At 39.5% G+C, this 25,237-nt stretch overlaps 1 protein-coding gene across 1 annotated transcript in view; it reads left to right on the top strand.

Annotated features, from left to right (window-relative positions):
* Positions 1-6,848: 6,848 nt before the first annotated feature.
* Positions 6,849-25,237, top strand: part of ARHGAP10 (Rho GTPase activating protein 10) — a 129,258-nt gene continuing 110,869 nt past the window's right edge. The window contains exon 1 of the mRNA XM_009327511.1: positions 6,849-7,002. Coding sequence (XP_009325786.1) covers positions 6,849-7,002 — 154 coding nt within the window. The remainder of the gene's footprint in view (positions 7,003-25,237) is intronic.

Below are 25,237 nucleotides of genomic sequence, written 5' to 3'. Positions count from 1 at the left end.
GACTGAATTTTTGGATTCTTCGCTTTCTGTGTCTTGACAGTGGTAACTAATAACAATCATCTGAAAACTCTGCAAGTGAATCCTAACTCAAGTCTTGCCCTAATGCAAAATAGGTGGCTCCCACTGAACTGAAATGTAAATCTTACTTGCTTAGTTCCAGCATTTTCCATTGATTAATTATGGACAGATGTCTTAAATTAGAGTAGTGTGAATCTTTGGAAACCAGGAGTGAAGATTATAAATTGTATGTAAAACCAATGTGGCTTTTGTTTACGCCAATGGGAAAGATGATAAAATGAGAATTGGAAGCAAGTTGGGGTTTTTCAGGAGCAACAGTCAGCAAGCCAGCTTAATTGTAACTTGCCAATAGTCACAAAGTTTTCAAATTTTAAGGTAATTTGGTATTAGTAATATCACTTGCCTTATAAAGCACTTTCTTAATCTCTATTACTAATAAGGAGAAGAGAATGGTTGTGCTCTGAGTTGACCTCAGACCAAGAATGCAAGAGGACTGTTTATGCAGAGGTTCCCATTTGCAGATGCCTGCTTTGGGATTTGGTCTCTGAACTGAGACAGATAGCTGAGGAAGATTTCCCCCCCTCCCTTGCTAACCTTATATGAGAAATAAAACATCTGAGTAATTTTCCTTTCCTTTTGTATCCATATAGCCAATTGTATGTGAACGATTTGTTTCATCTGTCTTGATTGCACTTTGTTTAAAGTTTTAAATACAGAAGAAGTAGATGATTAATTTCCCTCAGTAATGGATACATAAAATTATTTCTGTGGGGAAAACTCTGTTCAGTTACCGATTGTAATTAGGAAATCACCATCTATTTTCTGCCTTCAGTTCTATATAATCTATGCAACTGTGAACATTGTTGAAAACTTACTACTTTTGTCCAAATTTCCGGGGCTGGTTTTTGGTATGTTTTACCTTGTTTTGGTATAGGTTGCTGTGATGTAGAAATAGGAGGGATCAGCTTGTGATACTCAGATTTGTTTTTTATTTGCTTCTGTTATTGCTAACTCTATACTCTAAATAAATATGAGATCAAACAACTTGTTTTGAAAGAGAGTGGGCTATGCTGGGGAAAAGCCGTAATGTGCTGTGGGGTTTGGCCATAGGAACAGAGAGGTCTTCACAAAGGACTGAATCTAACCTTCTTCCTATTTTTCTTTACAGGTTTCTTTCCCTTCAAACTTCTGTCTCTCTTTAACATCCTAGTGCATCTGTTCTTTCTCTTGCATCACCCCAGAGTTATACAGTACTTTTGTGAGCATTCTTGTGGTCAGTTAACATTAGTACAAGTTGCACTTCCAGCTTTAAATGTGCCTCTAAAGAAGTAAAGATGAAGAAAGAAACAAATGTTTGAGATGTACTGAAGGCCTATGTTTACCTAGACACACGTTTGTATTCTGAGCCTTGCACAAGCTAGGTGATGGTAGAAGGTAGAAAAACCCTGCTGGAGCTTCCAGAGGAAAAGCTAATGATGCTTTGCAGCCCTGTGCCTGAGGTTAGATGTAGTCTCTTGCTGTCAATGCAAACTCCCAAGTCCCCAGTTGATACAACTTCTATAAGGGCCAGAGCCTGTCTGCGAGAGACTTTGTCCTCTGCTGAAGGTTTTGGTGCAAGGTGGGCAGGCGCTGGAACTCCCTCTTCCTTCTCGATCTCTTTTCCATCCCCGACTTGACTTTCAGGACTCCTGTCTGTGGTTTAGTGACATAGTATTTTGGGTGTGATGATAGTTTGTATGCTTAAATGGCTTTCATGCCGTACGCATTTGAATTTTAGTGTTACCATGCTATTGGTATGTCACCTGTCATTAGCACAAATTGGTTTGCTATTAGACCCCGGATGTAGGGGTGTCTCACGCGACCTGTACGTGACTAACGATTGCAGAGCTGTGCTTCCCAGTGTCTGCTCTCACGTGTCCTCACGGAACGTTTGCTTTTCCTGCCTGCTCTGCCTCTTCTCCTGGAAGATGTAGCTGTCACTTCTATTTAAACAATTATTTGTATAATCTCCCCTTTCTGTGCACTGAAGCAAAGGAGTTGAAGTATAAATTATAGCAGAACTTTTATTGTAAGGTCTCTGGGGAAAGTGGATATTGTGTTTTCCTGTCTTGCATGTATGAGGCTGTGGCATGTATCCGCTATACTGGACTCTTGGTTAAGCAGATGTGCCAGTATGCTTCCCCTTGAATAATTTTCCTTGTACTCTTAAGTTAGACACTTATGCTTGAAACATTGCCTGAACATTTAATCACTTTGGATGGGTATTTCTGCCTGAAAACCGTGGTAATGTAAGTAATGTTCATAATGTGATCCTATGAGCTCCTGCTGGTATTTGTATATGTGCTTATGTGTTGTATCCTGATACCTATGTAGCCCTCATCCATGACAGGAAACCAAGGGAAGAAAAATTTACTAACCAGAAGAACTTGTGCTTCAGTCCATATACCTTCTTTGATATGCTGTCCTTTCCTCGGCAGGGTTATTATTTGAATTGCAGAATTTAAAGTTGAGGGCAGAATAGCCTGAAGCACTCTTTGTCAAACTAACTGAGAAACCTTCACAATTGGTACAATTAAAAACAGTATCATTTCTGTAGCGGTCATCATGTAGAAAGAGAACCTCATACATTTTATTGTAAACATGACAGGCAGTATTTCTTACACATCGTGAGTCACTGAATTCCTGATAGTACTCTTAGAGGCTTGCTAGCCAGTGATTACTTATGTAGAGTAATTTATGGAGAAAAACTGTCAGCAAAACTACAAGCCTTAGCTGAGCTGGGTGAGATTTGTTATACACTGTGGCCTCCACTAGGGCTTTGGCAAGTGCATCTTTTTTGAATAAAGACAGACCTTGTCAAGCTGTCTCTGGTAATTACGTCTGACATAGCTAATACCTGAAATACAGGCAGAACAGTCATGTGGCCAAATCGTGGCTTGTCAGCAGCGAATGTGTTTATATTGAGTTGCCTGTGTTGTTTTTGGGAAGGGAGCATTGCATAAAGAACATCTAGAAAAGTTTTGTAGATATTTGTCCATTCTGTGCTGAAATAAAAGTTTATAGTTCTTCAATGCCAAATGGTTATTTATATATTTAATTAGAGTATAAGAGTGTTCTTTGTTTGATAAGAAGAGATTGGTAGATGTGTAGACATTTTCAAATACTGCCAACAGGTTGATTTTGAGTATCTGATAGTCACAGGAAGTGTCTATATTGTCAATCCTTCCTAGTGCTGAGGGAATTCGGGCACAGCAACATTTAACCATGTATCTTTTTTATTTGCCATTGACCTCCAGTGTTTCATCTCTTTTTTTTTTTTTTTAATGGATTATAATGTTAGATTAAGTAACACTGTCATGCAGTGTATTAGGTGCTGCTGTTGCTTTCTTTGATGGCAAGGGAAACAATTTAGAAAAAGAAAGCAACTAAAGCGTAAGTGTGCAGAAATGGCCCCATGCTTGATAGCTGAAACTGCAGATAACACAACCAAGATCATTTAACTGTCCCGTTAGATAAAAGGATCCTCTAGCAACCTGAGATTTCTACTGGCATTGTTTCTGTGGAAGAAATATATGATGTGCAAATGCTGGCTTTTAAGTTTAAGAAAAAGCACAAAGAATTATTTTCTGTTCCCTTATTGCCTTCCTGTGTTCTGTACATCAAAAATTTCTCATAGTAAGAAATGAAAATATATTTAGCTTGCTAATAAATGAGAGCACTGCTTTAAAGTGATTCAGATGGAAATTATTCATATTGTAAGCAAATTCCTAAGAGAGGCACTGGGAAATAAGTACATGATGCCATCTGGAGTGGAGTCTTTTCTCCTTTCCTTTAAAAGAGCTTTGCATGGGTGTGTTTTGTTGCTTTCTAGCTTTAAGACTTTCTTAATTTTCATTTCCTACTATCAGAGGAAAAGTCTTTGTGCATTAGTGTGGCAAAAAAGCTAAATGGATATAGTCAGAAACAGCTGTGGTTGCTTTCAACCAAACGTGGCCATTTGCTCGATTATCTTCATGATTCTTTCTTCCACTTTTTAATTTGGTTGGCCATGGCTTCTTTTCTTTTCTAGCTCAAAAAGAAGTTTACAGTTCAAGGAAAGAAAGGATTGGAACAGTCTTTGGCATTTTTCTGAATTACACATTCCTGCAGGTAGCAGGAGTCGCACAAGTTGAGCAAAACAACTTTGCCTATTAATGTTTTGCTTGGAGCCGCAGAATGAAACTTCAAATGTAGAAAACACAAATGATAAAAAAATGTGGTAAGCTTGTGACTTGCGTAATATGTAGTTTCCTTTTTTCTTTGGTATTTCCAGTTTTCTCAAACTCTTTCAAGCCTTGGACACAAAGTGAACTTGAACGTCTGTGACTGAAACCCCTCTGAAAGCACAAAGAATGCCAAAGAAAAGCTAGGTTTGCAGCTGTCTAAAGCAACTTCCAGCTGATAACCTGGCTCTCTCACATCCTATTCTTTATTGTACAAATCTGACTGCTAGATCGCTTTGGTGCAGTGCTGCTCTATGAGCAGCCAGAGGTTCCTTTGGTCCAGCTGATAGGCGGTTAGTTGAGCTTCACTGAAGAAGTGTTAATTCTGGTTTATTGAGTCATCTGCCCTGTTGCTGTCTCAAATAAATAGAGAAGATAAATTGGAACAAATGTTTGCATCTTATTCTATTTGGTCTTTTTGGCTGTATCACAGCATATTATTTAAGTTGCATCACAGGAATTGGTACTGTGTTGTTTGTTTGGTCGTCCCCCCCCCAGTGTATTGGTAGCTCTTTTGGTTTTTCCTTTTGTCATCTTTTTGTTTCCCTCTGATTTCTGTGATGTTGACTTTTTTTTTTTCTTTTTAAACCAAGTATAGAACATATTTCTCAGGGAAAGGGAGTTTCTTACTAATATGTAAATACTAGGTACAGAAATGAAGAAATGATCCATGAGAGAATTAGTGCTATAAAAATGTTAGAATATTCTTTATACGAGCATCAACACTTTTTTTCCTGAAGATGGCTGGATATCCTGGAAAGTGCTATAATGCCTTCTGGTTTTGCCAGTTCATATCTAGCTAATCTGTGTGCTATGAAGAGGGTGAGAATGGATAGGGAAGCACGTTGCCTGATGCCTAGTGAAATTTTCCTCCCCTCAATTAGTTGAATTGTATCAGTACTGCAGAAGAGAATACCAACATTTGTAGAAGTTCCATATGTAGTTTAACTGTCAAAGAGGGTATAGTGAACCGGTGACACAGCATGGAGTGCAAGAGTGGAAGCTCTGACAGCTTCTTTGTCTAGTTGAAAGCTAATACTTTGAAAATGTTGGAGGAACTTCAGGTGCAGCTATGAGCAAATTAAACTGTTTCCAGCTTTCATGAGTTCTAAGTTACTAAAATAAGCCCCTTAATTGCTAACTTTTAAAAGTTTTTAATAAATATTGACTTACTAATATCACATATTTGCACAATATCAATGTCACTTGATGGGCATGCCTTTGTAGCGTGATGAAGAATTTGGCAGCTGGAGGACTGAACATCTGCTTAGCTGCTTGTGACCTTGGTCAGATATGAATCTGTGATCTGGATAATAAACCCCAAAATTGTTGGCAGTTACCACGCAGTAGACCTTCACTGTGAATTACAGATTAGTGCATTTGCCTAACATTATGTAGAAGTGAGTGTAGCATTGCAGCATCATCTGTTTTTGTTCTGTTGTAGTATTAAAAAGAACTTTTAAACAAAATTCTTGAAAAATGTTATTGTGAAATACAGCCAGGAAATGAAACAAAATTATAGATGAAGACACTTGCCTTAATATGAGGTTATGTTATAAGTTTGGTTTGTTCGACATTTAAAATGAATGAAGAGTAGTGATGAGGACAGTAATTTTTTTAGATGTAGTTGAAGCTACTGCTTCTTCAACCTTGCTATATTGAGTCATCAAGGTTAAGATTCATAGTGGCTATCTATTTCTTACAATGGAAGATCTGATTAAAGATTTGTTATAGTTCTGGCTCCAGGTCGCACTGGGATTATGCCAGTGCCTGTAGACTGATTTTCCGGAAAAGATAGATCCCTCAATCCTGAAAGTGCTATTTTTTGTAATGTAGATGTCTTTTTCAAAGGTTTTAGTTGTGGTTTTGTGTATCTTTTTTCCTGAAGAGCAACTAATGCTCTGCTTAATGTATAAACAGCGTAAGTTCTACCCACTGTTTTAAAAACCAAGTATTTAAGATTCCTAGGTATACTCCAGTGAAACAGCTGTACACTATTTCATTATCAATGTACCTGTAGCAGAAGTGATGGGAGTGAGACTTAGCAAAATGAATAGCCGAGTATGTTGTTCAGTAATAGATTTTAGCCTGCTGATACCCTAGAGGCTGCGGTATCTTCCTGTATAATAGCCGGGGCACAGTGTGAGTCAGTGACTTCGTCAAAGTCTATACATGGGCTGGAACGTAAAACAAAGTCTCTTGAGCCCTGCTCTTTTGCTTTGTGCGCGAAGCTAGCTTTCCTAATTAAATATATTTATTTCTACTTTTAAACAGATATCTTTTTGATTTGGGAAGAAGGTATGGCCCAGAGCCGTGGCAGGGCTGCAGCCAGCCAAGGGACTCTCAGCTATGTGGTGCATGCACAGGACACCTGTGTGCACGGCATTTGCCAGCTGCTGAGCCGCTATAAATTATGTCATCAGAGACACCCTTTGTGTATATCTTGCTGTGGGTTCATCACTTATCTTTAACCAACAGCAGGTTAGACTTGCTTCATGTTTGAGTCCCGTTTTCCTTGCAATACTGCCGCATCAGTTTGGTCTCCTGGCTTGTAAAAGAATGCGCGCAATGGGTCGCTTCCTGTATGTGCGCTGCGTGTCCTCGGTGGTTCTTTTCCCATGGGTACAGGATTTGCGCAAGCCCAGAGATGGCCGTTCGCATCTTGGTCCCATGTTTGGTTGTGGAGTTACATTTGCACATGGGGGAAGTAGCAGAAACAAAGGTAGTGCTGCACATTGATCAGGGATTTCAGGTATGTCTGTTGAACGTGCTATTTTGCTTAAATTACCAACTCACTGTTTCTAATACACAGTCTTTTCTTGGAAAATAAATCCTGTTGCTGTTATGTGTATATGCTTTATGTCACAAAAGAGTGTCTCAGTTCTGTTGGTGTTTAAAAAAAAAAGAAAAAATTTGTTCTTTTTTTTTTTTTAAATCTATTTGCACACATCATCTCCTAATGTTATTAGCGGGGATGGGAGTAATGGATACAAAGACTTTTAGGGATGCCTTATGAAATATTGGTTTGGGGTGCTAACCGAATAACAGCTTTTCTGCATGTATTTCTGCCAGTTATACCCTTTGAGAAGTGAATTCTGTGTTTCAGACTGCTTTTTTGTTTGCACTAAATGCACTGTAATGTTTTCCCTGATCTACTTTTGGACATACTTGGTGAACCGGGGCAGAGAGGTTTTCTTTCTGTGTGTAGTAGGCCTTTCCCCAGCTCAAATACTCAGCAGTCACATGTGCAGGGGTTATCATCCTGGTTTGAACTTTGTTCTGGCTTTTGAATGTGTTAATGCTCCAGGATCAACAAGACAGCAGTTAATGAAAGTACAGGTCATCAGTGTTTAGTTTTGAAGTGGAGACTGGCTGTGCGAGGGGAGATGTATTTCATGTTACTTCATAACGTGGAAGCAAGGGAGCTGGCAGGACTTTTGTGTGCTGCTCTTCAGAGCTGCTAGCCTGCTCTTCTGGAGAGCTGGAGTCATAATTCTGGTACAGAGAGTTTTATTATTGACCAGTGAAAATCCTTGATACCTGTTCTCCAGCAGTCGTGTATTTTTTCATCTTGCTCTCAGTCAACACAAATAAGAACAAAGGTAAATAGGAGTCAGCGGGTCTGTGTAGAACCAGGGTTGTTGCATTTCTCTTAGTTGGACACTCCTGCTCTTGAAATAGCATTGCAAAACGCCCCTGTCAAAAGATGAAGTGGCAGTTACAGGTCTGTGCATACTATTTTTTTTTCCCCATGGAGTTTGTACCATATGCAACTACTCAAACATCCCCCCCATTTGTTTTGGCTGGTGTCAACCCTCAAAATTTCCCATGGACCTTGGTCTTTTGGATAGAAAGGTAGGGGAGCAATTTTATGGAATTGCAATGAACCACATCTAACATGTTTTGCAGTTACTAGAGGTCCAGTGGACTGAAGTTGGAGAATCACAGGCACAGGGTAGGCATACAGCTCTAAAGCTTTATCAGCAGGGTGAATCCTGACCGAAAGCGCCAATTCAAAAGTAAAGCAGCCTTAGTTGCTGAAGGTAATCATCGTTAAAGGCTTAATGTTCTTTGTTAGGTAGCTTCTGACTGATCCTGCCTGAGATTTTCATGCCAGCATGTCCTTCATCTGTGCAGGACAGTGAGAAACAATACTGCCACGATACTGTAATTTTTTTAAAAATGCAGGTAACACTAAATCATCATGATACTACTAAGAGCAAGTACAAACCTACTGTGGCTATATTAGTGGCCTGGCCTGTGCTGCTGATCCCCACTGAGCTGCTTCGTCTGGCTCTCGTCTCCCTCCCCAGAGTCTGGAAGGTGCTACTTGTGTGACTGCTCTCCCGTACAGCTATAAGAGGTTCTCTTTTTGCCTACTTGCAGACTTTCCTCAGCAAAGTGTCTGAGAAAAGCAGAGGTGTCGTACGTAGACAATCTGTGAAGCACGCAAGGTGCCATGGTGTGTGACTCTTGATACTGGTTTGTGCTGGGCGTACTCAGAACAGCAATGGAACAGGTTGGAACAGCCTAAACCTTGAACGAGTGCTTTTCGTTGAGTTGTGTTTGTAGATTGTGTACGTGTATTGCATCTTGTTCTTGTAAGTCATAGAAAAGTGCCAGTTTAAATGGGCAGAGCAGAAAATGGTAGTCTGAATTTGACGAATGTAGAGCCTCATGCTGCTTAAGAATCCGATTTATTTTGGAATATCACAGCTGATGTGTTAAAATGGAGGTTCTTTTCCCCTGCTTCAGCAATAATTCTAGTATAAAACCTGGACATGAGAAGAAACATTAGTAAATGAAGGAAGAAATGCATTGAGGAACTTTTAGTGTAGGAATTATTTTTGGTGCTAACTGGGACTAGAAAATGAGATTAACAAGGAATTCTAAAGCAAATGTGTTAGCTGGCCATGGGATCTTTCACATATGTTGCAGCTTTCTGCAACATTCATAAACAGCTTTTGTTTGTGAGGAGCAGAAGAAAAAGCAAGAAGCTGTAAACTGCCACCTTGTCTTCAATTTTTGTTTCAAATTTTATTTCTTCAGAGGAGCTAAGCATGCTTGACTTTTGAATGCATCTCTCATTCATTCATCCTAACATAAAAATGTTGCATTAGGTGATGTGACCTAGTAGGATAGTTGCTAGTACCAGTACAGTGCATTAGGTTTGTTCGCTGTGGTTCTGAGGGCCAGCTGCAGACCACTTCTGTCTTTGCGATCTGCCAGCAGTTCATGGACCCCAATTTGCTAGAAACTGTTCTGATTCACATCATTAGGACTAGGTCGGAAGCTCCTGCTTTCTACAGAAATCAACAAATATCTTTTCCAGCTGTCATTGGCAAATGCATTCACTGAACACTTCAGGGTTTCCAGTATTTTTCTGCCTTATTTCCATATGTGGTAGATCGAATGAGGCTAGCTCCTTTGTTGTACAGACTTCTATGGTTTTTTTATGGCCGTTTATTGATAGCATAGTCCCACAACTACAAAGCAGCAGTGCAGCACAAATGAGATGCAAAACTGGGATTCCTGACTCCTTTCTTTTGGGCTGTGTCGCCTTTAGTGGTAAATAAACTGTGAATTATCCAAAATAAGGTTTGAGCAAATGGAAGTGTAGTTGATTTGTCTTGTGATAGACTCTTCTCTTTCGGCAGAAAACTACAGCCAGCTTTTTAAAAGCTTGCCATGGGATACCTGCTTCACAATATTCTACTAATTACGTTTGGTTTTTAAATGCATGCGTGTTGAGTAGCTCTTGGGCATGCTGTTGTTGCAGGACTGAACTTGACGTGGCAGAGCATCTGTGTTACTGCTCCGTAACAACAATGTATAGTTGTTGCTCCAAGTGCGTGGAAGTTTTATCATAAAGGTGGTGCTCCAGACACACAAAGTAAACTGTTCCCAAAGCTAAAAAATGTTCTTCATAGATCCTTCCAGTCAGCTGTCTGAAACTGCCTGTGAGAAATACTGGCAGCATTTTGGGAACAGGCTTTGTCAGTTGAAGAGCGGAGGCTGCCCTGAGTTGTGGCTGGATCAAGGATACTGCATTCGTTCACAGTGGTTCTTCAGGGGAGAGAACAGACTTTTCAAGTATGCTAATAGATGGTTATCTTGCATTAAGGAGACCAGCTGTGAAGTGTTTGCAGAGTCTCCCGATGGATTTTTCTTTTTTTGTTGTTTCATTTTGGTTTTGTTTTTTAATGTAGAAAGCATAGCAGGATGTCCAGCCAGAATAATCGTCTATGTAGCTGTACATACAATGCATGCCTCTCGTGTGTGTGTATTTAAAATGAAGGTGTTGAGATTACAGTGACACTTGGAAAGACGGGGTGGGATTAAATCCCTAGTTTGTACTCTGCATCCCAGATGGTCACCTTGATAGCTGTTGTCTGCTGAGCAGGACTGGGCATGGTTGTGGTGAGACAGGAGACCAGAACCTGAGGGAACGCTTTTATGCCTGCTGTTACGATTGCTGTTTCTCTAGCTACAGAACTTGTTCAAGTAGTTCTAGTAATGCTTTCTTTTGGGTTTTATCTTTCTGAGGGAGGAGAGGAGGAGAATACCATTATTTCAGTTCTCTAGGAAAAGAAATGTGTGTTCCATTGGAAAAGTAACTTTTGATATTGCATCTTTTTTAATATTATGTTAGGTACTTGAAGGGGGAAGTCCAGTGCTGTCCTGTGACTTGACTTAGCTGAGTAATCACTACGCGGGCAGCCAGTCTGTCTTTCGCTCTCTTGCTTTCAGCTTATGACTTTGAATATATGGAAAGTCTGTGCCTTTTGTGTTAGCTTGAGTTGTAGGTTTTCTTTTTTCCTTGAGTGTGGGAAGGAACAGGCTACTGAAGGAGCCAGATTGAAAGGTCTAATTTAGGGAAATATGTATCTTACATTGTCCAATAACTCTGCCACTCCCATATCTGTTGAAATGTGGGGTTAATTTTAAGGTGTTCTTCACTGCTCAAATGACTCTTATCTCATAGTTAATTTGTGTGTTTTGATAAGGAACTTTGATAAGTGTTTGTTAAAGGTTTTGGTTTTGCAGCTGGAATCAATGTAATATAAAACTTACGAGAAATCAAGGGATGTTGCATTAGGAAAGACTCAGATTTTTTTTTTTTTTTTTTTTTTTTTTTTTCCACTTAAAAGAAGAAGCCAAAGAGAAGGGACAGGACTAAAAAAAACAAATCCCCCCTATCACCACAATCAGGTTCTTTTTAGTGTTTATAAGTAACCCTGTAGCAACATTAATCAGTCTTCCATACGTGCTTCTACATGCTTTAAGGAATATATATCCTGCTCTGCCTCTATGACTATTCTTGTCACTTGTGCTAATTAGAAAGCTTTAAAAAAGGAGAAAGGCATTTCTTCTACCATCCAGGTTAATTCCTAGTTTATTTTAAATTATGTTCTCCCATCTAATTTTTTTCTCCTTGAAAGAAAGTACTGAAAATAGAGAGGCTACAAATTGTTACAGAAGCATGTGGTAACCACTGTCCCAGCATGGGTATTGTGATTCAAGTCCCTGAAATTTGTCTTAAATGTGGCTTTGCTAGGTTAAGGTTTTCTGCTGCGCCTGTCTTTTGCACAGAGAGCCCCATGATCCTATTGCTGTTACACTGAGATTTCTGGATTGTAGGTTCCTGGTATGTGGTCAGTTTACCCCGCTAATCCTTTTTCCTCTAATCCTTTTTCCTCTAGAGACTTGAGAATCTGTGACTCAAAGTGACTTTGCTTTCGAAACCAAAGTGTTTATTTTTTTTAAAGGCCTGTGATATACTGAAAAAAGGTTTAAAAAAAACAAACCAGACTTAAGTGCATATTTTTCCTTAATAGCCTATGATTTTTTTCTTTGCAGAGATCAGTAGTTTCCCTGTAGCAGTCTTGTCACCTACATTTCTGTTTCAAAAGACACAGGCTGGTCACTTGAGACTGAAAGTCTGTTGATTTGCCTCAAACCAGAGATTGGAGAGTATTTAAGCACCATCTCTTCAGTGGGATCCACAGAAAACCGATTGTTTAAATTTGGTTACTATTTTTAAGACAGTTTACAAAAGAGCCCCTTTCACTGAAATCTCTGCCAAACAAATTGCTTTCTTGTTGATTTTGTACTCTAAATGCAGAAACTGAGGTGAACCACGTGGCAGTTGGGTAAGTTGAATGATGACTTTAACTGGCAACATTTTCTATTTTTTTTGGTAATTTTTTTTCGGGGGGGGCAGAGGGTGGGACAAACAGAGGACAACTACTTAGTCTTCCCTATCAGCCTGGCAAAATTTAGACCTAGTCAGGCAATTATATCCCACAGTTGTCCTAATATTTCACATTTGGTGCCTTTTTTTCAAATTTTTGTTTTGTTCGGTGCCAGGGATTGTTAGTTAATTACTTTCCTTTTTTCCATCATCTTGGTTGTTTTCTGCTTGCTTCCAAGCTTGATGGATGAATAAATAATCTGATTTAAAAGGCATGCACATTTAAAGTTTTGTGAGCGGCCAGGACAGTTTGTACCCGTGAGTGCTAAAGCTTGAGCTATAAAGCCAGTACAGCTGGAGCGCAGAAGGATAGACATGCAGTGTTTATCCTACAATCTCAAGTTGAATAATTAACATATGCTACTGATGAATATTCAACGGTCAGCCTGCAGTCAGACCTACCACCCTTTTATCCCCGGTGCTGTCTGAGCCCAGTTGGATAATAGATTTCGTGAAATTTCCTAAGATGTCAGAGAGAAGGAATTGTAAATTCTCCTGGTTTCATCCCCAAACCTCACAAAGTGCTGCTGCACTAAATGCTTTAGTAGTATAATGCTGCAAAGTATTTTATTGTTTCCTTGATAACCAAAATAAATGTTGCATTTGAAGTACTAAAGAATATACTGCTAGCTGCATGGCGTAGAGTAGCAATAATCTCTTCATATATAACTTCAGCATAAGGTTTCAAGTGATGAGTTTTGGTAAATAGAGTATCATTTCTTACTTCATACCTCTCCAGAACAAATCCAGTCTCTGTGGGACTGGGAATTTGAAGAAAAGGAGTAGGTAGTTTTAGGCTATGAATTCTTCAGTGTGATAGGGCCTGGCAGTAGCTGCTTGTACAGACAGCCCCTGTAGACACAGTGCTGCAGACTGGCTGGGCAGTGGTGCAGTTATGCTCCCTCTGATAAATGGCAGCAGCTGTTTTCCTGCTGCTCTTCATTGGCCCAGCAGCTGTGGCAGCAGGTCGGTCACTGCTCTGAGTGGCACCGCAGCGCAGGAACTGGGTATCTGGGCGGGTGACATGCCGTGGTGGTTCTCTCCCTGTGCCGGTTTAAAGAAACTGTCACAGGACAACATACGTGTGGTAAGGTCTCATGGGAGGGTGGGGAGTGCCCTTTCCCTTCAGCGGGGGTTAAGATGCTAGGCTTTATGCTGGGTACCCAGTGGAGCTGGAGGTGACGTTTCTTCTCAGGGCCCACCTCCCCGGCAAGCTGCGGCTATCCTGTAAAGGGGCTTGTTCTGCACTGCTGAGGTTGCGGTGTTAGGAAGTGTTGATGACTAGTCTTCTGCTTATTCTCAGCGTGGTTTTGGGTTTAGGAGTTTTTCACAGTTGTCGGACCTGAGGTCTGTCTTCTGGCTATTGAGAATAACCCTTAAGTGTCTTGTGGTTTTGATTTGCTTTCTAACTAGTATTTCTCCCGGTAGATTTGTTGGTAGTGCTCTTGCATGATTCTATTGCAAGATAACTTTCATAGAAGGCGTGGCATGCCTTCTTTTTTCTTTTAAGCTGATTTTCAGTGATTTGGTTTTTTTCTCCGTAGAACAATTCTGTGTATGTAGGTGTACGTGCTGTGCCTAACTCCCTTCCTGTGTTGTACAGATACAGTCTGTTCACTGGTGAAAGCGGAAGCGTCTCCTTCAGATTGTTGCTTAATTTATCCCTTATTTGTGTTGTAGTAATTTCAGGCAACGTCCTTGAAATTTGGGGTTCTTCTGTGAGTATTGTACATAGAACATAGATTGTCACTGTCCAAACGGCTCCTCATTTGAGCTATTAGGCTGGTAGAATGGATTTTTTCGTTTTGTTTTAGAGAAGGGGACCCATGCTTAAATTTTTAATTTGACAACGTTTGTGGTCATTTATGGGTCACCTTTAGTCTTCTGCTCCCCTTTTGTCCACTTCTCACTCTCTGACACATGCAGTTAAAGCTCTGAGTATGCTGAATATGTCTGGGCTAGCAAGGCAGAGTTGTGGATCCTTTGGCTGATGATAAGCAGGGACAGTACTTGAATATAAACTCTTGTTGGTGGGTCCAGGGAAGAGAGGCAAAGCAAAAATCAATACTTCTCTTTTATAAACAAATTCTCTGAAGCTTAGTAATGCCTCAACCCCAGAAATGGTAATAGAAACTTCATAAATCCAAACATTTTATAAAACAACTTTCTCTTTGGAAATGCTGGCTCACTCTTTTTTCCTCAGCTTCCATCAGTGAAGCTCGAACACTACTGAACCAAGTACTGAACTTCTGTGCTCCTACTCTATTCTATAAAGTGTTCCTCATATCATCGAAGTGGTGAGAGCAGTCACTTCCAGTGCAGAAAATACATAGTAGTTTCTACGGGAGGTTGTGAATACTTTTATGGTATTGCTTGACTTATGCAAGAAACTGCATTATCTTCTCTCGTGAGAACACCTTATGTCAGAAATGCAGAGTGCATAGTAATGCAGTTGAAACAGTTAAGTTATGGAAAAATCAAAAAAAGCTACATAGCCTAGTACTTTCACTCTATATGTTACGCTCATTTAGAAACAAAACCAGCTTGACTTTTCCTCTAAAACCGAGATAGTAAATTTAAGCTAAATGTTGTGTCAAAACATAAAGGACGTAAGTAATCTAAAAAAGATTCTTACTGTGTTATATACTGTAAGTCTTCCTTTTGTTTCAAAGCAGAATAAAATATGAAAGTTGCATTAGAAGACTAAACAAATGCCTTTGTTTCCTGCTTATAAGTTATGTTGGTATAGCTGTGTAGGATTGCAAGATGTTTCCTTCATGCCTTGTGCTTCTCATGAGGATATGGTGGTTGCTCTTGACTACCCTAAATTGCTTTTGCTCAATTGTTTTGTTTTTTTGATCATTTAGTGATCTTTGATTTGGGAACCAGTTGCCACTGATATCCAGGTTGGAAACTCATCTTGGAGAAAGGTAGTGAAATCCCAGAGCAGTGAAGCTTTCACATGCTTGTGTGCCAGGAACTTTAAGGTCAAAGGTTTTTTCCTAATCAGAGTTAGTAAGTTTGACTGTGTGTCTCTTTTACGTATGTAGTGATATCCTATAATTGATTCATTGGCCTCTTGTAAAATTTCTAATCTGAAACTGACGGAAGGATTACAGGATTTCTTTGCACATAGAGTTTAAATATTGCACAACTATCCAGACCAGAGACGAATAAAGTTTCTCTTTTGGCATATACCACACTACATAGTTGAATATTTAAATAAATATTTCCTGGCAAGTTCTGTTAGTTGTTATTGACGGCAGGAGCAATAACTGTATTCTTCTGCCCAGGCAAATAAACTGCAATAATCAGAGAAGCTGGCAGGTGAAATGATGCTGGAGCATCAGGGCTTCCTCTAGCAACAACTTTAAAAGAGCAACAGTGAGAGCAGTGAAAGGGGAGTGGGAGGCTCATCCTTTACTTTCATGTTTCATGTATTTCAGTGCTTTCTGCTGTTTTTATTTATTTAAAGGACTCCTGTATTCAGTATATGGATGTTGGAACGTTCTGTGGTGTATGTATATGGTTTTGGTCTGACCTAATTAGAAGCTTCAGTTTTAATATGGTTTAGTCAGATACAGCTCATGTGAGAGCTATCAGAAAAATTTCCTTTTGACACACAACTGTTGTGTTGCTTTACATGTAAAATCCCCATTTGACAGTTTCGGAAAAATGTGTAGTAAAACCTTTTTTTTTTTTAATTTGGGCATCTAGTTTAGCTACCTACTACTATGCTGTCTGGTGCTTTTTCTGGAAACTGTATATGATGTAAGTACAGGCTGTCCTCTGCACCACACAGTTGCTGCCAGCTGTTTTCTCTGTCAAAACTTGGATTCATTTCACTTCTGTGTCTAGCTACAGCAAAGTTATTCTTGACTCTTCCCTCTTCAGGGGCCTGTTGTGGTCATCCCATCCTCCTTGATGCTGAAGATTCAGCCTGGCTTGCCTACAGTGGACAAAAAAGTCTATACCTCAATAAAAGGAGTTTAATGCAAATCTTGCCAGAATTCCTACCCTCTGCATTTTGAATTTGGATTTTGAGTTGGTTGGTTTTTTGTGTAGAAATGCACTAAATTGTCAAATATTTTCCAAAATGCACTCATACTCTCACCTTTTAATAAATAAATAAATAGCCCAAAGGTTGGGCACTTGGCCATTACTTGTTGAATTATAGATCTCGGCTGCTCATTTGTCTGATTCCTCGCTGTGTTTTCCTTTGTCTTCTCCCACTTGAATCCTGTTGCACTTGGGAAAATAAAGCTGTACTATCTAAGGTCTTTCTCAGCCAACTGGAAAAATTTTGCTTAATTTTCATAACTTATGAGCAGAGGAACTGGTGAAAATGTAACTTCATTTTCTGAACCTTTTATGGTCTTACTGATGACAAAGTATTTGGTAGCCACTTCATGTAACACTCTAATTATACGTGTGCAGGTGTGCTGAGTGCGTGTTTGGACATGTTTTGTTGTGGAGAAATCACAGTATCTTGCAAGTCTGATCTCCTTGTTTTTTTTGTCTATATATGCAAATGTTCAGACAGGCAGTAATTTCATACAAGTGACAATGTTGTGAGATATCTGCCATTTTGAAGAGAGAAAACATTGTGAATGATGCTGGGGTTTTTTGCAAAGGTTTTCATGTTTAATGTTGATATTTTTGCAGACTTGATATATAGCTTCATAAAATATTTCAAACTGTCAGTTTAACAACATGTGCTTTTACAGATGATAAAAATACTTGCTCTATTCATTAGGGAGGTGGCTACCAGCTCTCCTTGTGTTTTGGCTGCCCACTTCCCATTATGGAGTTGTCTTCTGACTTCTTGTGAAAAGCACTAACGCTTGCGTTGTTTGCAGGTGGCTGGAACTAAGCAGGCAGAGCGCTCTGTCTGGAAAAAGGCCTTTATTGTGTGAAATCCTGTTCAGGATTCTTTTAGCTACAAACTGTGGGGAATGGTTGGTTTGGATATTTTCCTCCCTTGCTTGCTGCTGTGGAGGAAAAAAAGACCTTGCTGAAACTATTTATTGGATGTGAACTCTCCGGGATGATGTTCGTGCTCAATGGCAGCAGATGCGGCATGTGAAAAACCTGCAAGCTGGCATGTTTGTTGTGACTTTCCCATCCCAGGCTGAGCTGCGCTTCCCCTCCAATTTTCTGAGCCACATCAAGTTTCACTCGCATGTGTGCCTTCTAAGACAATAGACTTCAAATAATGAAGTCAGTCCTGTTTCTTGGAAGGGGGAAATGTCTGTGCCCTGGTCAGGTCCTCCTGCTGTGTTGATGTAGCAACTTTACCTGACTGCCATGGGTGAATTTTGATGACTGAAGAAATTAGGTAGACATGTCCTGTTAGTTATTTGGATTTTGAAAAGTAAAGTGCTCTGAATTCAGAGAAGATATCATTTAAGATGAGCTGTGAGGGGCTAATGCTTCATTGTCCATGTTCAGAGTATAGATTTGATTATGTGGGGTTGGCCCCCAACCACGAAACTCTCTTACAAGTTGAAGAATATAATGGCAAAATTGAGCTTCTACCCAACAGTGAATTGGTCTTTTCTTTTGCAATCAAAATAGTATTTCAACGCAATATATTCTGTTTTATGTAAACATTATAGTTATTGTGTGGGAAATAAGTCTGGGAAAGAAAGCAGTACTCCAGAATTAAAAAATTCAGAATGCTGATGTTGGATAAGTATCTGTACAATAAACACATTTTTTCCTGTAACTACTTATTTCTTTTACAGAGTTTCCCAGTTGAGGAGAATTTTTCCGTTATCTAGCAAAATTTTTCATCCTTAAGCAGTATGGTCTTCTGATTTACTTGCTACTGAACACCCTTGCTTGTTTGCAAATTGTCCTTGAGACATCAATAGCTTCATTTAGGATATAAATGTTTTGTGAAACAGGAACATAGTCATCCTACAGAATAAATATGAGTAAAGAAACCATGAATGAATGCAGGAGGGCCTTCAAGTCTGTGGTGTTCGACAAGAATTTGGAGAATACAACATCTGGAAATTTATGTTCCATTTAGTGATCAGAGTTGTCTTGTAAAAGACATAAGTGAGTTTTAAATTGCTGCTAGAAAATTCATTATGAAGTGTAATCTCACCTTCTGAATTCATGCATCTTTACATTAATAGTAGTAAAATCCTACACTCTGAAAAGGAATCTTTTCATCTCACGTTTTTGAATTCAGTCATTTTTGGAAGACAGTCCCTAGGTCTGTGCTACTTAGAGAGCTGAAGGTATTGTAGAAAGTTCTACCTGTGAAAGCTTGATGGTACAACCATTTTGGTATTGTGTATTCAAACTGTTGCTTCTGGATTGATGCAGAGTTTTCTTTTGGGAGCAGATGATATACATAATGTTGGTGTCCATCTTGCTACCATTTGGTGTAGTACGGTATAGGGAAACCTTTGCAGCAAATCCTGAACGGCTAGTTATCATCTTTGGGAACCGTGTGAATTTGGTGGAATGCTCTCATAGTTTTCTGCATTGCAAACTTGTTTTTCTTAGTTCTTGCTTTCTAATTTACTACTTTTTTTGGTCTGTCTTGTTGTCAGAGACATGGAGGTTATAAGGATCAAGAAGATGGTTATGATTCCTTTGAAGGCAAATTATCTTTGCGGTACTCCGCAGTAACTTCCATCACAGTTACCTGACCCTTCAGCAGAGTCTTTAGGATACAGGTCTTATGTCAGGGTGGTTGCAGGAATGTTTCTCCACCCCTGAAGGAGTGAATTTGTTGGCAGGGTTGTAGCTTGTCTTTTTCTTTCATGAACTGTAACTTATGCTGTGTTCCTGAAGAGCAGAACTGAAAAACTTAGTCACCATCTGAGCTGGCAGAGGGGTGCACTTTTTTGTAAGAGCTGTTGGAGATGCTCTAGGAGAGCCTTAATCTCCGCTGAGATACTAAGTGTGCTGTTTTGCCTAATGCCTGTGACGCAAAGAAGAAAATGCCCTTGGCAGGGTGGAGTAGGGCTGGCTTGCTGATTTCAAAGATCCAGCTAAAAAGGCAAATAACCGAACCCAAGAAGGTGTGGTGCAGCCAAGGGACAATACCAGCATGATTTGGCAGTTTGCCCATACCCGCATGAGCTGCTGCTTTGTGTTATTTCATATATGGTAATTAACATGTTAATTGGTTGTTTCTTGATGTGGGGGAATGTGCAGTTTGTACCCTTGTACTTGCAAGGGTAGAAAGAGGAGAAATGAGTTAAGTCTGTTTTCACTGGTAAAAGTTGGAGAACAAGAGAAGGTAGGTAAGATATGTGTTTTATATTATTATGCTGCATACTTTCTATAGGAGAAAACAATGGTTGGAGGTTATGGCATCTAAAACATTTGGCATATCTATGAAAATAAGACTCTGCTAAAATCTGAAAGCTTTCTTAACTTGCCTGTTTTGATGTATGTGGAGAATAGTGGCACTTAGACTATGGGATTATGCATTTGAAAGAAGGAAAATGATAAAATACGATAGAATTAACCTATGAAATAGAAATCTTGCAAAAATTGTGTGGTTCTATCTCTTAAGAAGTGGGGAGAAGGTTAGTATATTTCTGTCATGCCATTTACATGTGTCGTGTTCAGGCTAAGTGGTCTGGTCTTACTTGTCCCATAATTATGCCACAATTAGTGGCCCCAGCATGTGCTAAAACTGGTAGTAGAGAATGTAATCACCGCGGAAGAAACATTTAAGACCAGTCAGTTCCTAACAGAGGCACTGTTCTGAAGAATGATACTCATTTTCCCAATATTCAGTTTTCTCTCTTTTTTAGGTTGGACAATAAAAACATGCTTTTCTTTTTTGGCTTCTAGGAGTTCACTTCCTGTTGTCATTAGTTGGGAGAGTCGTGAAAAAAATTTGGACTTTTAGTGTAATGGAAGAATGACATCAATGCCTATCTTTGACAAGTTAAAAAGAAAAATTCCATTAGAGATTGATTCCTAAAATTGTTATTAATTTCTTGTATTTACATATAAATTACTTTAGGGTGGTTTGTTTTTCATTTTATTCCTGCAATTTACTTTTTTCTGTTTGATGCTGAATTGCAAAGCTTTTTTTTTTTTAAATTTGGTAACAAAACCCCTTCCATGTTAAAATTTGAAAGACTTTTCCTAAAATATTACTACTGCTGTTTGCTAGCTCTTCCTCTTTTTGGTTATATTTGGAAAATTTAAACTCTCATTTGTGTGTGCACATGTACATGTAAACTTGATCTAGCGTAACTTCATTCTGACACCAAATTTCTGCGAGTTTTTAGTAAATAATAAAACACATCGTAACTTTGATACAACTGATGTAGATTTGTCTCAGACCTGAGCATATGAGTGCAGAGGGGGTGAAGCTGTCAACTGCTGGACGCCCGGGAGCTGCGGCTGGAAAGGTGCCTTTGGGCCAGCAGGAGCAGAATGCTGTGTTGCTAGTTGAATTAAACTGAAACAGAGAGGCGTTGCAGTTTTTCTTATTTGTTTTAAAGGTGTGGGATGGTCCAAATATGCTTACACTGTATTATGCTGGGGGGAAAAAAAAAGTTAAGAGCTACTTAACAAGTTAGTGATGAGTTGATTTTTAATCCTCATACCTGCATTTGCTAAGCTTTCAGAAACTCGTGGGTTGTGTGATGTTGTCAAAACTGGGCTCCACAAACCTTTTAGTCTTTGAACTTGATTTCCATTCTGGTTTTGGAGGGGAATGCGTAACTTTCTATTTTAGCTTTATTGTAATTTTTTTTTTGTTTTGATGATTCTTTCAATATAGTTACTAGATAAAAATGAGTAGTAGAAAGTTTATTTGGTTTTAGGGAGTTGGAACATGTTACTGCTCTTAAGAATCTGCCACATGGCTTGCATCTGCTAAATTGATAAGTAAATCTTGTTTATCCACCTTACTAAGGTAATAACTAAATCCTGTTCATGTTCTCAGTGTCGTGGATTATATTATGTTCATTGTTCACCTTGCTAAAGGGGACACAGAAGAGAAACGTGGAGTTGCTTTTGTAACCGTTGAGATAGCGCATGTTTTTACAAAATGTCATACAAGTCCATATTGCAGCTCTTGGACAAACTATTTCAAGTACCCTGTTCCTCTGAAGCTACTTGGTTAACTCTTGCAAGTGAGATTGATGCCTGGGAAGAAGAGGGGAGAGGCCGATGCTCACTCAGCTTGTCCTTGCCTGTTTCACGACGGTGTGTAGCTTGCCTGATCTTGGCCTACTGCAAGGAAAATAGATCGAGAAGTCTAATTTTAGTCCTTAATGTAGTAACATGGCTTGAAGACGAGCTTGGTAGTTAAATCTAAGTGTCTGTTAACCTTTTAGCTTTTTGAGGAGAATGTTGTTGAACAAGACCAGAGCAATTTTAACCCCTGTTAAATAAAGCCTCTAGAAATCTGTCATCCCTGAAGCATATCTGTTAGTGTCAATGAGATTTGTAGTTAGGGATGAGGCATGGCGATGTAATTCCAGTTCTTCTTAAAGAATCATCATGATACAGTAAAAGTGAAGCTTGATGTAGAAATCTGTATTTTGCTGTAGAAAAATGTTAACACTAATACAAAGGGCTGTTGTGAGCAGATAATTCTGCCATACAAAAGAGACCTAGGATAGCCTTAGGAAGCAATATTGTCTTGCTTCGTGCAAGAGTTTTAGTTTAGGTGGCTAACACTGACGTTAGCACTGATCTTAGAGTAAAGGGAGCGATTGGAGTCTGGTGCTGTAAGTGAGGGCTGGCCACCGCCTAGCAACTAATGGTGTCGTGTTGGCTCGGCTCAACTCAGATAAGGAACAAAAATATTTTCGTTCAATTCCAAATGGAAAAACATAGAGGTATTTGTGTGGGGCACTGGCAGTGTGTCTGGCGCAGGATGAGCTGACGGGGACGCTTGTTACCGAAGCATTTCAGAGCAAAGTGGGGGAGCTGGCAGCTGCTCCCGTTTCTTCTGGTGTGTTTTTAAGTAGTTACATTCAAACATGAAAAAATACATTGGACTGATACGAACATTAACAAAGAGAGAAAATTAAAAGCCCTGGTGTCCCTATGTCCCTCCCTTCTCTCTTTGGAAATGTGTCTGTCTTTCTCTTCAGTCTTTTGATCAAAACATTTAGCAGATGCTTTGTTTCTTTTAGTGCTTTAAGAAAGTGAGTCTTTGAAATGACTCTGCCTTATGGGTTCACCAGGATTACATTTTATTTTTTTTTTAAAGAGTGTTAGTGTTTGGTTGATATTTAAACGCTCTTTTATCTTGAATGCCCTGTTCCTGCCTTTAAATGATAGCAGCAGCTTTCAACAAGCAACAACCCTAATTATTGCTTCCTATGCCTTTCTATTTGGTGTTACTGTGTAGAATGTGGAGATTAAAGGGAATAAAATAATTACTTTCTGGCCCCCTAAATTCTCACTGTGTTTTTTCAGTAGGCTACAGCATTATTCAGATAATCAGTGTAACTGGCTGTGCTGTTTGATACATACCATACTCATGTACTGTCTTATTCTAATGTATGTAGCTGGAATCCATATATGTTTATGGTCTGTTATACAGCTCATACTGGTCTTGCAAGCTCTAATGCTGATGTTGAGCAATACTGGGATGTGTCTGTCAGTGCCAGCCGAATAATTTTGCAGTAGTAAGGGTGGTCTGACACAGGACGGAAGAGAGCCAAGTTACATTTATGAAATTTCTAACTTAAGCAACAATGCTCAGCATTTAAATTGTAACACAATAGTAAGAGAGTATAGTACGTATGATGATATCAGCATCTAGTTTGTTTTTATAGAGTTTTATAAATGCTTGTAATTATGTGAAGATCTGTGTATGTACTGTAGGATACGCGGAATTTATCAGTTTCATGCTGTTTGCCCCACAGGTTTGACTGCAGACGGTCTCAGGTGTCTCCCTCTGGCCATGGTTTGTCAGGCAGCAAGAAATCCAACACAGGGCTATGTTATCTTTTTGAGTCTAGCCACCATCCTCGTAATTTTTCCTGTGCTGTAGCAGAACAAGTTCAGTATTTTTGCTCTGACCTTTTGAGAAAATTTTCCTCCATCTCTACTTGATACGCAGTTTTGTTTCTTTTAGTTTAGCGAGAGGCAGACCAGAGGCTCTTCCATTCCTGTGAATAGCTGGGCACCAGTGGTTCTGCCCGGCAAGGTGCTAGTTTTATGTTAGACCAGTGCTATTTTGGCATAGGGAATGAAAACAGAATGTGACCTTTAAATGTAAATTTAGCCAAAATAAAACAAGACTGATGGGTGATATATAAACATTGGAGGATGAATTTTGTAGTTAACATCTGCTGACTAAGCAGGATTAGAAATCTCTTTATTTTGGCAACAGTTAGGACTCTGATCATTGTAGCAGTCTGTTGAACCAAATGACTGGAGCATTCTTCCACTAGTCAGGAGGTTTGTTTCTTCCCAGTTACATCTTGCACGATGTGATTGGTTTTTATTTCGCTCCAGTGACTTCTCACTTTTGCTGAAAGTGCCAAGTTCTTAAAACCTGTCAGAAAGGCTCTTCCTATTTCATTGTCTTTTCTTCTAGGTGTTGGTTCAATAGCCAGGTATCTGCAGCTTTTATTGACCCATCAGGTCATTTTTCTGTGTCCCAAATCTCCAACCTCCCCCCACCCCTTGATGCTTTCCAAAATTTTCTGGAACAGTTCTTAAACATTTCAGAGGTGATTTGTGGAAAGACAGTGCAAAAATTTAATGTGTCTTCATGACTTTAATACAGGAACTCTGCAAATCTAATTTTGGTATGTTTAAAAGGTTACTGCTTCCAACCACCTACTCAGCCCTTTGGTCAGTAATTTCCAATCCCTTAGCAGATTCAGTAAAGAGGAATGCGTGGATGTGGCTTTCTGATCCTGTGAGAACCTCAGTGTTTCAATTCAGTCCCTTCTCAACTTGACTGAAGATGTTGGACTTTGCACTGAAAGAGTCAGGGCGTGGGCACAGGTTCTGTCTGCTGTCACTGTCACCAAAGAGGTGGCTTTTGGTGGAGAGGTGGGATTATGCAGCCATACAGGAGGCGGTTTCACACCGCTCATCAAAGCCCATAGCCCACTTCAATATTTTAGTACCCTTTCAGTCTGTGAAGGGGAAAGGGGGGTGATGCATGCATGTGGTGCTGCGTGCCTTCTCTTAACATGTACGTTGCTCGACATTATTTGAATACTTCACCTCTACAAGCGAGGGAAAAACGTAATAAACAATTCCTTCCTCTAGCATGGGGCTAGCTCTCATATGACAGGGCTTTGGTAGGGGATTATCGGATTCAAGAAAATTAAATAAACTCTTTTCAGCCTTGTGTTGTGATCTTGCTTACAAATAAGCATAACATTAGATGTTTAAGAAACTTGTTATTTGCCACTTTTAAGCCTTTCACAGCTGGCAGAAATTGTTTCTTTTGCTGTCCGCTTTATGAACAGCCTTTTAGCCCACACGACATTTAAGTTGGAATACTCATGTTTCCTTTCGCATGGGAATTATGTTGCTTTTCCCTTCAACCTTCTTACCCTTCTTCGTTCGACCCTGTGCAGCAACCTGCTGCTTTGTATGTTGAAGGGTACACGTACAGGCTTTAGAAGCAGTTGCAAAAGGGAGGCGAGTACCTGGCAGCATAGCATCACAGGGAACGTCGCTGTTACACAATAGGTGAGGAAAGGACTAATGAGAAATGGATGAAAAGAAA

This window comes from Pygoscelis adeliae, unplaced genomic scaffold (genome assembly GCF_000699105.1).
Source record: "Pygoscelis adeliae isolate BGI_AS28 unplaced genomic scaffold, ASM69910v1 Scaffold157, whole genome shotgun sequence".
In the NCBI taxonomy this organism is placed as follows: domain Eukaryota; kingdom Metazoa; phylum Chordata; class Aves; order Sphenisciformes; family Spheniscidae; genus Pygoscelis; species Pygoscelis adeliae.
Note: the sequence above shows the minus strand (reverse complement) of the source record. Positions and strands in the feature narration are given on the sequence as shown.